This window comes from Larimichthys crocea, chromosome X, assembly GCF_000972845.2.
Source record: "Larimichthys crocea isolate SSNF chromosome X, L_crocea_2.0, whole genome shotgun sequence".
NCBI classification, from domain to species: domain Eukaryota; kingdom Metazoa; phylum Chordata; class Actinopteri; family Sciaenidae; genus Larimichthys; species Larimichthys crocea.
Genome location: NC_040020.1, coordinates 40,161,747 through 40,176,891, shown reverse-complemented (window position 1 = coordinate 40,176,891; position 15,145 = coordinate 40,161,747). Strand labels below are relative to the sequence as shown.

The 15,145-nt window shown below is 40.1% G+C and overlaps 1 protein-coding gene across 1 annotated transcript; it reads left to right on the top strand.

Moving 5' to 3' along the window:
• The first annotated feature begins 2,135 nt into the window (after positions 1-2,135).
• tbx20 (T-box transcription factor 20) lies at positions 2,136-9,639 on the top strand. Its single transcript, XM_027282410.1, is given in 11 exon segments — positions 2,136-2,529; positions 3,082-3,328; positions 3,441-3,605; positions 4,611-4,719; positions 5,392-5,404; positions 5,987-6,068; positions 6,070-6,100; positions 6,102-6,131; positions 6,574-6,650; positions 8,624-8,736; positions 8,851-9,639. Coding segments are annotated over 11 exon segments (1,326 nt in total). The 5' UTR covers positions 2,136-2,399; the 3' UTR covers positions 9,180-9,639.
• The last annotated feature ends 5,506 nt before the right edge of the window (positions 9,640-15,145 follow it).

The following is a 15,145-nucleotide window of genomic DNA, read 5'->3' as shown; positions in this document are numbered from 1 at the left end:
CTCTCTCTCTCTCTCTCTCTCTCTCTCACTCACACACACACACACACACACACACACACACACACACACACACACACACACACACACACACACACACACACACTCGGGTTAATCCGTTCTGTGACACACACCAGTGAGTGCCTAATCTTTCACACACACACACACACACACACACACACACACACACACACACACACACACACACAGGTTATTTGTAGAAACACTTCCTCTGCTCTTCATTTATTCATTTTATATCAGAGCAGAAAACTTTTTATCTCTTTGTGTCGGTCTAAAACAAAATGTTATTTCTTCCTCAACACGACTGAGATGACCTGCAGCCAATCAGAGAGACTTTCTACTCCTACAAACATTATTGTTATTTACACAGACATATCTATGTACATGTATATTTATGTGTGTTTGTCTAAAAGTCAGTCCCACATTTACTCTTGTCCGGCGGCTTCTTGCTCGCTCACTCTCTCCTTTTCTCTTCTTAGCTTCCTCCGTCAGCGTCCTCTTCACTCTCTTCTCCTCTGCCATCATGTCCATAGAAGCTGCTGAGCCCGGTTCTGGTATTACGCCCCGGGCCTGTAGACCTCCTCCTCCTCCTCCTCCTCCTCTTCTTCTTCTTCTTCCCGGTGGTCCTAAACACCTGTGGTACAAACATTAACACTGTGCCGTGAACTCACTCAGAATGAACTAACAGCAGCTACAGTTGGCAGCAGTCCAATTTGTTTATAGCCCAATATCACAGATTAATTTGCCTTCACACAGATTAAAAAATTAGAAAATATCAAATAAAAATACAGCTGAGTTCACCAGAGAGTTAAAAACAACTTAAAACAATTATTAAAATAGTTGTCAGATAATTTAATAGTTGAATTGATTCATGAATTAATTAATGGTCCTCAGTAATAAACTGCTTCTGATGTTTGTGTGCAGGAGTAAAAGGAATAAACCTTTTTTTACACAACATTAAAAATGTTTTTTTTTAAATATGAGCTTAACCTATAAAGAAAATAAAATCTGCTGGGTGAAGAGTATTTATGTTTTCTTCTGTATCATGTAACTCTGTCACCTTTAACAAGAGCAGTTTAGATAACGTCATTTTTAGGAATGTGAACTGATTTCCAGAATTTGGACATTTTATTTTCAAAGTATTCATCAAGATATTTAAAATAAAAATGTTACATTTCCTCCTCAAATAGAAAGTTTTGTTTTTACGGTAAGAAATTTTACCATAATAAACTTTTTTTCTGCTATTACGGTAAAAGGCTGTTCTTTTAATGCTTAAGTCTGGGGTTTTATTGAATATTTTAATGTATAGATTAAGTTTTTTTTTCCATCAAAATAAATACTGTTGTCTTATAATTGACATAGAAATAAGGGTTGAGCCATGAAATATGAAAAATGTGTTTTTATGGTTAAAAAACAAACAAACTGGCAGCTGTGTTTACCATAATTTTACCATAATAAATATGTTACAGCTTTTTCTAATATTACGGTAAAAAGGATATCAGTGCTTTATTTTATTCCATATTTTACCATATAAGGAAACGCTGATTTGCCATAAAAACATAAATTCCATATGAAAAGGTTTTGCCTTAAATTAATTATTACACTTTTGTTTTCAGCCTTTAATATAAAATATACATTTTTAAAATAAAATGCTGCATGAATAAAGATTTTACATAAAATATGACTGTGTCTGTGTGTAAAAAAAAATGCTGTATAAATAAAGGTTTTCCATAAAATATGACTGTGTGTGTGTGTGTGTGTGTGTGTGTCTGTGTGTGTGTGTGTGTGTGTGTGTGTGTGTGTGTGAAGCTGACATTAATTAACAAATAGCACCATCTTGGGCAAACATCTCATCTGTTGACATTCTGGGTTTGTGATTCCCAACCTGTGGTCCGGGGCCCTCCATAGGCCTCCATGTCTTTCTTTCATTGGAGCCATGTGTTAGTCATTTCCTGCTGTCACCGCCTCAGTATGGACAGTATGAAGTCATAAAAATCTCAGATTGTTCCTCTCTAACCTCTCTCTCTCTCTCTGGATGTTCGGCATGAACAAACCTGCAGCTTTTGTAATTGGCTGCTGGGATCGGAGCCGCTGCGGGACAGTGGGAGTGTGACGTGGAGGCGGAGGCAGTGATTGGAGGGCAGGCTGGAATTATAAGGGGAGGGAGAATCGGACCGAAGCTTCCCCGAAAGAGCAGCCTCAGCCTCGGATCAGTGGAGCCAGCTCGTTCAACATGCATCCAGCAGCAGGACGCACAGCTCGGCAGTGAGTGTCTGATCCGGGGACGGTGTGCGGAACTCAGGCGGAGTTCAGCTTCTCTGGAGGATTTTTTATTTTTTATTTGATTAAGAGGAATATTTTTTATTTTTTTTTGCACCGACATGGAGTACACATCATCCCCGAAACCGCAGCTCTCATCCCGGGCAAATGCTTTCTCCATAGCCGCCCTGATGTCCAGTGGGAAGTCCAGCAAGGACAAAGAGGCGGAGGAGAACACCATCAAGCCTCTCGGTAAGGATGGAGGAGCGAAGACTGTGAGAAGTTTCATTCAGATGAATTTGGACATTATAAAGTTTTTTATTTAACATTCAAGACAAACATGTCTCATGAAAAGTTTGATGACAGGAAGGGAAAAAAGAGATTTATAATAATTACAAGGAAATAAATGAGTAAACAAGGCGGCATAATAATATTTTACAAATGTATTTAAACATTAAACAACTTAAAAATGAATCATGTTAAAATATAAATATTTGAAGCTGTTTGTTATGATTTAAAACATGAATTTAAATGGAGAGGAGGTCACTTTTATTATTATTAGAATAAATATTTACACTTTAGTTTGATTTTTTTACACACAGTCAAAATGTGTTCATTCATTTCCTCTTATTGTGTGTTTACATTATTAGATACATAAATAAAATATTCAAACTGTCAGAGCAGTTATTCACTTTGTTTTGATTGTTAAATTAGATTCTTTCACGTTCAGGGTGTTTTATACATTTCAGATGTTTTTTTCCTTCCTCATGGATTAAATCATATTCATATGTCTGTCGCACACAGAGCAGTTCGTGGAGAAGTCCTCCTGTAACCAGCAGCAGTCTCAGTCTCTGGCGGACCTGTCCTCCCTGGACGGGCACGGGGACTTCAGCGGGAGCGCGCCCGCGGTGTGCACGGAGCCCCTCATCCCCACCAATCCCGGCGTGCCTAGCGAGGAGATGGCGAAGATCTCGTGCAGCTTGGAGACCAAAGAGCTGTGGGACAAATTCCACGAGCTCGGCACCGAGATGATCATCACCAAGTCCGGACGGTGAGTTCAAAATGTGGAGTCACATGAGGCAGTGACGACAACAACAACAACAATAATGATAATAATAATAATAATGATAATAAGTAAATGTAAGCCGTGGTTTCTCTCTCAGGAGGATGTTTCCCACCATCCGGGTCTCTTTCTCCGGAGTGGACCAGGACTCCAAGTACATCGTGCTGATGGACATCGTCCCGGTGGATAACAAGCGGTACCGGTACGCCTATCACCGCTCCTCGTGGCTGGTGGCCGGCAAGGCGGACCCTCCTCTGCCCGCCAGGTACAGACGCTCACCTGTCAGAGTTCACGTTCACTCCACACTGCACTGAATCTGATCTATGAATATTTAATAACAGACTCTCTGCTCATTGGCTGCTTCGCCTCAGGTGTTTGTGTTTTAACACACCTGTACCTGTACCTGCCGCGGAAACGTGATTTCTTTTTTTTTATTTTTTTTCACATTGAAGAGCTCGTGAAAAAACATCTCGAGGCCAAAGAGCCGCGCGAGGCCAACGGCAAAACTGAAATAATTAAATGTTTGAAGCAGGAGCGGGAACATGTGAAACATCTGGGAACAAGATTTCAGTTCATGAACACACACACACACACATGAGGCATTTTTTACTATTAGAAACCTGTGTGAACTTTGAACTCTAACATGTTCCGTCTTTGATCTGTTTATTCTTAGTGTCAGTACAAACAGATCTGAACATTTTTAGATTATGAAAAATGAGCAGCTCTAAATCCCATAAAAATATTTCTCCTGCGGTCAGATTGGGAAATACAAATAAAAACAAAAACCGCCTTTTTTTCTATGAAAGCACTCCTGATCTGAATATTTCAAAAATGCTGGCTCATGAACAAACATCAACAAAGCTTCACAGATGATTCAATCCAATAGATTCGATAGATTTCTGGTGAAAATGTGGGCTTTTTTTTGGTTTTATATTCAATGATAGAGGGTATAATTAATGTATGAATTTGCGTTCGATTATATTTATTTGATTTTGACTCCGCAGCATCGAAAAAAACCTTTAAAAACCTTTAAAAACCTTTAAAAAACCCAGGAAGAACCTTCTTTTTACGCCGTTACTCTCCATGGAGACAGAACGCGGTTGCTAAGCGACTCGTACAGTTCCCGGTTAGTTCCGTTCCACGGAAAGTTTGTGCGCGCGTTGATTGGGCATGGAACGTTCGTTTCGAACGCCTCTCAGCCAATCACAGCCCAGGATGTGACCCGCAGCCAATCACAGCCCAGGATGTGACCCGCTTGCTTGTCCCGCAGGTTGTACGTCCACCCGGACTCGCCGTTCACCGGAGAGCAGCTCGTGAAGCAGATGGTCTCCTTCGAGAAGGTCAAGCTGACCAACAACGAGCTGGACCAGCACGGACACGTGAGACCCGAACCCTGTTTGCATCTGTTTAACGAAACACGTGACGCGGTTTCCCGCCTTATGAGTGACGAAACACCTGAAAGCACGTTAAGCTAGCCGCGTGCAGCTTCATAAAACTTTATAAAAATAAGTAAAATAAAGTAAAATAACGTCCAAATACTTATAATAAATAAAACACGTTTTATGTTTATTATTGGTTGCACGTGAGGGACATAGATCCATGAAAAGCTGTGTCAGGTGTGTGTGTGGTGTGTGTGTGTGTGTGTGTGTGTGTGTGTGTGTGTGTGTGTGTGTGTGTAGTGTGTGGGTCGTGTCCTCTGTAATCCTGCTGTCACTGCAGGACCACAGAAACCTTTCAACCCAGAAAACCTTCAAGGTGATCCATGAAAAAAAAACAACGAGCTCATCATGTCATCTTAAGAGAGGTGTGTGTGTGTGTGTGTGTGTGTGTGTGTGTGTGTGTGTGTGTCTAAAAAGTGTGTGTGCAGGAAGAAAGCAAACAAATCCAGAGTCTTTGTAGATTAGGAAATCATATTTTTTATATTATATATAATTAGTAAGATCATATCTGAAGGATTTGTCCTCTCAAAACTCAAATTATTCTAAATCCCAATTTATTACGCTAGGATTATATATATGATATTATATAGATGAGATAGATTATGTTATTAGATTGTTTTACATTATTCTGACATTTGAAAATGTACTGTGTGTGGTATTATATATATATCTACACACCCAACGACCAGACAAACACTAATTTTATTTTTTCCTTTGAAATAGACATAAAATATGTATACATATATATATATGATTCAATCTGATGATGTTTATATTCTTTTGATCACACAGTGTGTTAATCAATAATTTGTGGTTTTGCTGCGTTTAAATAAAGAATAAAGATGAACTAAATTAAATAATAGTTTTCTATAGCTGCAGATTAAAAACTAATAAATAGATAAATAATAAAAAAAATCAACGCACCAGAAAATGTCATGTGACGTAAAAACATGAATTAAAGCAGCAGCTGTGACTAATACTCTTTTCTTTCTTCACGGTTTTTTGTTGACATTGTATATTTATTAATATAACTCAATTACGATCGTGACGCGAGCTCCGTTCAGCAGCTGGATGTTCAGATCATCGTCACTCTTCAGGACTTCTCGTGAGTTCTGAATCTAACAATGATCAAATCAAAACAGCAGTCAAGACACTTTGTTTCTGTCGCCTGACGTCTGAATGCTGGGCTCTGCAGATCATCCTGAACCCATGCACAAGTACCAGCCCCGGGTCCACATCATCAAGAAGAGGAACCACACGGCCTCGCTGCTCAACCTCAAGTCCGAGAGTCCGCACCTTCGTGTTCGTGGAGACCGTCTTCCACCGCCGTCACGGCCTATCAGAACCAGCTGGTGAGTCGCAGAACACAAACAGATCATCATGATCAGCGTGTTGTAAATGTAATGTAAATAATGAAATCAGTAAGCAAAAAGTTCTGAAGCAGTGTAATTTTATATACACACGAGCATGAAATATTCACGACTAAATGAGAAACAATCAGAGATAAAGAAACTTATTATTATTATTATGAACGCAGTGAAAACTGAAAACAATTATTTTCATGACTTCACTTATTTTAAAAAACAGAGGAGACGTTCAGTATCTGGATCAAAGACAATTTATATATATAAAACATATTTATATATAAATATAAATGTATAAGTCGTTAGTCGAGGTTACACGTCGGTAACCGTCAGCAGCAGAATTCAGATTTGTGTGTTTGCATGAACTCGGATGGTCACATGATCTCATGTATTTACATCATCATCATCTGTTTATTGATTTCATGTTCAGATCACCAAACTGAAGATCGACAGCAACCCGTTCGCCAAAGGTTTCCGGGACTCGTCGCGGCTCACCGACATGGAGAGGTACCGGGGATTCTGGGGCCTGCACTGTTTACTGCGCGTGTTCGATTCCCTGCAGCTCGTCGTCCGTCTCCTTCACCTTCCTGTCCTTCCATCTTCCCACTTCGTCTTTCCTTGTTTCCTCTCTTCCTTCACATCCTTTTATTCTCCTCTTCCCTCCGTCCTTCCCTTCTTTCCTTCCTTGTTTACTTTCTTGTCTTTCTTTGTTTCCTCTCATTATTTTATTTCTTCATTTTCATTCTTTTCTCTCTTCTTGCCGTCTCTTCTTTTGTTTTTCCTTTCTCCTTTTCTTCATCATTTTTCTCTCCTCGCTCTCTTTTCTTCCTCTCTTAGTTTCTTGTGTCTTTTCTTTTAATTCCTTCGTGAATTTCTTTTTTTCTTTCCTTCTTTTAATATTTAAATTTCTTTTTTTCATCGTATTATTCTTTATTCTTTCTTTCCTTTCCCGTACACTTTTATCTTGATTACATCATACGCTCACTGTTTTATGTTTTCTATCATGTTGTGCAAGAGACAGATCACACACACACACACACACACACTTACACACACACACACACACAGACACTTCTCGTAATTCCTGATTCCGGCACGACGGCTAAAATCAGCTGACAAAATCAAACCATCTGCCTGTTTCCCTCAATCAGACGTCCCACACACAGCCAGACACCCTCCTCCACCTCCTCCTCCTCTTCCTCCTCCTCCTCCTCCTCCTCTTTCTTCATTGGAGCGCTGTGAATAGACTTGATCAATGATCTTCGGGAGCTGCAGAAATCACATTAGTCTGGAGTCGGCCACTGCACTAAAACACACTGTAATTCGATTGGCTGCAGTGACTGATTGAAAAACAGCATGCCCCGCTCCTCCCTCTCTCTCCCCCCCCCGCCCCCCTCCAGCTCTGCCCCGCCGTGCATTGTGGGAGTCCGGCTGTGGCCTCTGGGGCCCGGCGCTGATAAAAACACACACATTTGTACTCGTCTGCTGACAGATATTGCACTTTCCTAACCTGATTGGAGGAGCGGGGGCCTGCAGAGGGGAGGCGGGGGGCGCTAATGTGGACGCATGGCTCACATGATGCAGACCACTCACACACACACACACACACACACACACACACACACACACACTACCTCCCCCAACAATTTGTGTCACTGTGTTTGAGAAGTGCTATCTGACAAGACTCAAATGAGCTAATGCACTTTGTGGGATGGTCAACACACACACACTCACACACACACACACACACACACACTCACACACACACACACTCACACACAAACACACACTCACACACACACACACACACACACACACACTGCGTGGACGGACAGAAATATGCAAACAGAGACGACATCAGTGAACTGATCAGAGCACCGGTGTTACGCTGAAATCTGTGACCGTCACATTCTGTGACACTGAAAAAAGATTGTTTATTATAATAATAATAACTTTAGTTTACGAAGTGTTTGACGGAGCAGAGGACCCGACAGACGACAAGAAAAAATAAATACGTCAAATTAAAACTCAGCTATCGTCTGAAGCTTCAAAATAAAAGAACTTTAGAACAAAAGAATAAAACATATAAATAAAGATTAAGAGATTTAAAATGTTCAGACTGGTTACTGCCGAGCGACACGTCGTACAGGCACAAGTTCAAAACATCATTTAAATATTTCCTAACGTCATTTTTAAAACATAAATAATGAAAATGTTTTTGTTTTTTTCAATGAAATCCTGAAAATTCTTCAAAACAAAGAGCAACTAAAATATTAAAAACCAAACGAGGCAAATTTCATTTTATTTTAAAAATTCTGATTCTATTAAAAAATCCATTTTGAATAAAATCAAAGTTCTGGTTTAGGTTGAAGAAAATCAAAGTGTTTAAATGTTGAATATTTCGTCTTTAGTTCCTGTTTGTTTGTGACGTGGAACAAAAGAGATTTACTTTGGGGCTCTCTCTTCGACTTCTGCTGCAGGGAAAGTGTCGAGAATCTGATCCACAAGCACTCGTACGCCCGGTCGCCCATCCGGACCTACGCCGGTGACGAGGAGAACCTGAGCGAGGACGGACACTCTGCGCACGCCCGGGGTGAGACGCAGAGACGAGTGTGACGAGTCGACAGCTGCATTTCTTAGGAACTATTTTCAGCTGCGGATGAATCGTTTATATTTAGTGTTTCTGTTTCCTGTCCTCGTCCTGCAGGCTCGGCCTTCACCGCCTCCGACAACCTCTCCCTGAGCTCCTGGGTCACCACCACTTCGGGCTTCTCGGGCTTCCAGCACCCGCAGTCCCTGTCGGCCATGGGCACCAGCACGGCCTCCCTGCCTCACCCCATCCAGGGCTCCCTGCCCCCCTACAGCCGGCTGGGCATGCCGCTGACGCCCGGCGCTCTGGCTGGAACCATGCAGGGCAGCGGGCCGTCCTTCCCGTCCTTCCACATGCCGCGCTACCACCATTACTTCCAGCAGGGGCCTTACGCCGCCATCCAGGGACTGCGCCACTCCTCCACGGTCATGACGCCCTTTGTATGACTCCGTCCCGATGGAGGAGGCGGAAGCCGGTCCTCGCTCTGACATCCTCATCCTCAGTCCAGTGCAACCTGCTACTCCTCCACTGCGGCTCATCACTCCTCATCCTGTTTGTCTGTCTCCGGCCTGGTCTTTGTAAATAGTTCACCTGCAGTGAGGTGGAGGATGATCAGAGTCAGCAGGTCCTGCGGTTTCTACGAACACTTTACTGACATTGTACAAACACTTCGAACCTCAACGCGAACTATAAACCCGAAAGAAAGACGAGAAGAAGGAGCATGCTCGGTCTTGGATCCTCGACCCTCGAGGTGTAGCGGTCCGTCCTGACTCCGGGGTCTCCGCCCGAGTCTGTGAACGTTTCATCCATCTCAGCTTTCCTCTGTTTTCTAAAGGCAGCCATGTGTACAGCTCAGTGTTAAAGTTCATTGTACAAAAGGAAACATTTACTCACTGTAGAGTGCAACAAAAAAAACAAAAAAAGATAGGACGCATGCTGACGCAGTAGACGAACACGCCGGGTAAACTTTATACGGATTCATACGGATGAAGGCTTTTATTTTGAAAGGCCCGGTCACATCCAAAAAATTCATCCAAAAACGAAACTGCAGTTCCTCTAACGTCCACCTGAGGCTGGCTCCAGAAGTGAGTCAGTCTCCATAAGTCCCCATGTCCAAATGTCCAACTTCACAGCAGAAATAAACATGTTTACAGCCTGGTACAAAAAACAGTTTTGGTCTCTGTAGCTAATTTCCCCGTTCATGACAACTGTACTGAGGGTGAATTTATATACAACTCACCTGTTCACATTATATTAAGGCTTAAAGTTATGCAGGATTAAGAGCGTGGACGCTTTGAGCAGCATGGGTGTGACCGGGCCGGACCAACACCGGTTCAACCTCAGAGTGTGTAATCTGTTCCTGTTATCGAGCTGATTCATGGCGGCAGCGCGGCGTGTTGACAGGACAGTCCACACCTGGAAATAATGACTGTGTTTAAACCACGCCCACGCCACGTGCATGAAGACTCCATCTTATCAAACAGTGTGTGTGTGTGTGTGTGTGTGTGTGTGTGTGTCGGCCAATAAGAAACTACAAATTTAGGAAAAATAAAATATGTTAATTACGTTAATTCAGAAACTGTGACGTAGAAGTTTATTCATGGCTGAAAACAAAGAATTCTTTGGCGGATTAAGATGCTCGTTTATTTACAACGTCAGCCCAAATTATAAGAAATGATAAAATGCTGAATTAAACTTCTGATGGAGATGTTTCCAGACAAACACGGTCGGATATATTTGAGTGTTTGTGTTTCTTGCAAACAGTGACTCAGCAGCTGAAACACGTCTGTCTTTTTGTACGCCGTCACACACAGCCAGGTTGTTTTGATGATTTTTAAGTGCAATATATTTATTTTGCTCTCTGGAAATAATGTGTAATGTATTATATCACATTTAAAGAAGAAGAAAAACAAAGTAGTTATTTGTAAAAAACAAACAAAAAAAAATATCTATCAGCACCTGAACTTTCCTTTTTTTCCACTGACTGACGTTAATGTTCACTTTTCTGTCTCGATGAATCACAGATTGTCAGAAATAAATGAAATCATGAAGTCATTTCAGAACCGAAACATGTTTTATTGGATTTATTTCAGTTTGTGGATCACCTGACACGCACACACACACACACACACACACACACACTGTTCTTCTGATATAAACACATCCTGCAGCGCCACCTGCTGGCCAGCTGCAGACAGTCTCTACAGGCTCAACCTCTCGTATTCATGGTGTCTAATGTACATCACATCTCTGCAGACTAAATAAATAAAACAGATTTATATCTGCAACAAAACAGCCAGAATCTGCAAGAAGAGGCTGGAAACAGTTACTGAAAGTTCACTGAGATTTTACTTCACAAAGTGCTGACACAACAACATCTGTCTCTGTCTCTACCTTCCTGTCATTCTTCAGCTGTCTTTATTTTTAAAATATATAATGTAGCATACAGACTGTGGTGACTTCTCTGCATGCCAGCAGCTCAGACAATAAGTAATCACACATGTGACCTGTGTTTATTCATATTTCTGTGGTGCCTCGGCTGCAGGACAGGTGTGCAGATGTGCAGCACACCTGTTCACTGTTCACTAATCACTCTGCACATTAACAGCAGCGTGCACACACACGAGCAGGCAGCAGTGAAAGTGAGGAGAAGTGTGTGTGTTTGAGTCACGTCGAATAAAGAACTCTCAACAACAACAACAGACAGAAATGAAATCCAGCCTGAAGTCAAAACGTCATTACATCAACATAAACATTCAATGTACAGGACCGTCTGATCTCAGTGCAAACAGCAATAAACATGAAATATAAAATAAAAATATAAAAATATATACAAGCTAAAAGACATCCAAGAAAAGACCGGGGCAAATCTGGAAGGTATAAATAGAAGGTATAAATAGTATAAATATGGCAAAAATATAACAGAATGAACAATATAAACAGAAACAACCGTGTCAGTGTGGCAATATGTCACAGAATAAACAGAATTATCAGTATAAATATAAATATGGCAGACAGAAATTACAGTATAAACAGTGAGGTCTATCAAAAATGAAATATGTATACAGAGTAAACAGTTGACTGTGCAAGTTTTTGCATCGCAGCAATGGATACACGCCGTCAGTCACACGCCATAAAGTAACCACCTCGCCACTCTGCTGCCCGTGCTAAATGTGTCTCCGACATTGTAATGCTCGCCGGCTGTCCTCCGCCAGCGACCAAACGACCGCCTAAAAGCCGGAGGGACGGAAAAAAAAAAGGGCCAAGATGCACAAATTGATGGAAATGACATTAGATTCAGCTCATGCTCCTCACTGTGTAAATTAGGCCCCAAAATGGACTCTCTGGCCCGATGTTGGCTCCAATTTTGTTAGGCCATACCTCACGGTGGCTCGCCTTGCCCTTCCCCTCTCCCTTTAATCCAATCAGGCCACACTGGATGTTATTTATTTGTTTATTTATTTATTTTCGAAAGGATGTAACCGTTCTTATCGGGGGGCCGGAGTGGGCCTTCTTCCTGGTGAACGGTGACTAACGTCCAGCCATCGATCCGTCAGTTTCGTCTTGCGGTGGCGGTGATGGTCTGGTGATAGACGGTGTGTGTGTGTGTGTGTGTGTGTGTGTGTGTGTGTGTGCCACTACCTGGAGTCCAATAGTGCAGATATGGGTGTGTTTTCAGTCCATGAACACAACCGGCTTTCGTACAAAACCTGATTTCATTGTTTTATTTTAATTTTTTGCTCATGAATGAAGTTTTATTCAACGGTCGGCAGAATGCCTAAAATGTAAAAGTACACACGTTCCTGCATTAGGACAGTTATGATGCATCATCCCAGGTTGACTTAACATTTTAGCAGCTGCTCAGTGTTAAGTTTGTTTATTCAATTTGTTTATGCAGAAAATACATTTGGTGCAGCTCATTTCCATCTGTGCTCCCTCCTGAGTGCTCGATTTTGGTCCCGTCCTCGTTGTCCTCGTCCTCGCACACACTCTTTCTTTTAACCTTCTCCTAACTTTAACTTTTGCAGAACAGACTTCGCAGTTCAGTGAAGATGAAGCCGCGTTACTCTCGACTTTTATTATCGTTATAAAATTCTAAAAAGCCACAATTATCTTGTGTTTGTTAGGGCTATTTTTTCTTTAGAGGCGGATTATAACGTTTCATCAGCTGCAGTAAACATGAGTCTAAACCAGTTATTTCTTTGCCTCTATAAATAACTTCTATATAAAATATAATTATTACATCTATATATATTACATATTTATATATATAATATATATTACATTTAGAGATGTTTGAATACTCAGCAGTGTGAGCAGCGTCAGCCTCATTGCTTACACACACTTTCATTTTAATATTTAAATGAAATATTTTTCTTTACAATATCTTTATATTATTATATATTATTGTATAAGAGCACGTTAAGTGTCGTGGTTAGTAAACTGAATACAGGTTATATAATCATCAGTCGTATAAACTCTTATTTTTTAAATTCTTTTATTAGTAAATTGAATGATAACATTTTTTCTGTAAATGTTTATCAACTATACATGTGTCGTGTGTTTGATGTGCGCTGTTTGCCCTTGGCAACAGCTAACTAAAATATATAAGTTTACCCACATTACTCACACTGTATAAACTACACTTAGCTGCTGCACTAACCTTATAATATCTATATATATATATATATATATATATCATATACACACACCACACCACTGTTATGTAATTTTTCATCTATCATGGCACCAGGCACTTTTACAGACTCTGAACAACTTGTTTCACAGTTTACTGTGTTTACATATTTCATTTTTGATAGAGCTCACTGTTTAAACTGTTTTACTGTAATTCTGTCTATACCCAACCATATTTGCATTATTATATATTTATATCTTCCAGATTTGCCCCGGTCTTCTTGGATGTCTTTTAGCTTGTATATATTTTTATATTTTATTTTATATTTCATGTTATTGCGTTTTGCACTGAGATCAGACGGTCCTGTTACATTGACTGTTTCTGTTGATGTAATGACGTTTTGACTTCAGGCTGGATTTGTCATTTCTGTCTGTTGTTGTGTTGAGAGTTCTTTATTCGACGTGATCAAACACACACACCACTTCTCCTCACTCTCACTGCTGCCTGCTCGTGTGTGTGCCACTCTGCCCACATAACAGCAGCGTGCACACACCACGAGCAGGCAGCAGTGAGAGTGAGGAGAAGTGTGTGTGTGTTTGAGGTCCACGTCGAAATAAGAAACTCCATCAACAACAAACAACAGACCAGAAATGGAAAATCCAGCCTGAAGTCAAAACGTCATTACATCAACATAAACAGGTCAATGTACAGACCTGTTCTGATCTCAGTGCAACAGCAATAAACATGTGCATATAAAATAAAAAATATAAAAACTATATACAAGCTAAAAGGACCATCCAAGAAAAGACCGGGCAAATCTGGAAGATATAAATAGTATAAATAAGGAACATATGGTGGTATAGACAGAATTTACAGTATAACAACAGTTTAAACAGTTGAGTCTATCAGAAATGAAATATGTTCAACACAGTAAACTTGTGAAACAAGTTTTCAGAAGTCTGTAAAAGTGGCTGGTCCATGATATATGAATAAATTACATCAAGTGTTTGTGGGTTGTATATATATATATATTATATATATATATATATATATATATATTATAGCCGTTCGTGCAGCCCGCTACGTTACGTTAACCGTTGTGAGTCATGTTGGTAAACATTATATATTTTAGTTAGCTGTTGCCATGGCAACCAGCGTCCATCAACACACGACACATTTATATATCAAACATTACAGGAAAAAATGTTATCATTCACTTACTAATAAAAGCATTTAAAAACTAAGAGTTATTACGACTGATGCTTATATAACCCCTGTTTCAGTTTACTAACGCCAGACACTTAACGTTGCTCTTATACCATAATCTATAATAATATAAAGATATTGTACAGACAAATATTTATTTAAATCTTTAAAATGAAATGTGGAAAGCAATGAGGCTGCCGCTGCTCACACTGCCTGCTTATTTCAAACATTCTCTAAATGTAATATATATCTATATAAAGATAGTATAAGACAAATATTCATTTAAATGATAAAATGAAATGTGGGAAAGCAATGAGGCTGCGCTGCTCACACTGCCTGCTTATTCAAACTGCTCTAAATGTAATATATATATATATATATATAATAGATAGTATATATATATATAAGAAAGATAGTACAAGACAATATTTCATTAAATCTAATGAAAATGAAATGTGGGTAAAGCAATGAGGCTGCCGCTGCTCACACTGCCTGCGTATTCAACATCTCTAAATGTAATATATATTATATATAAATATCATATATATAGATAGTATATATATATATAAG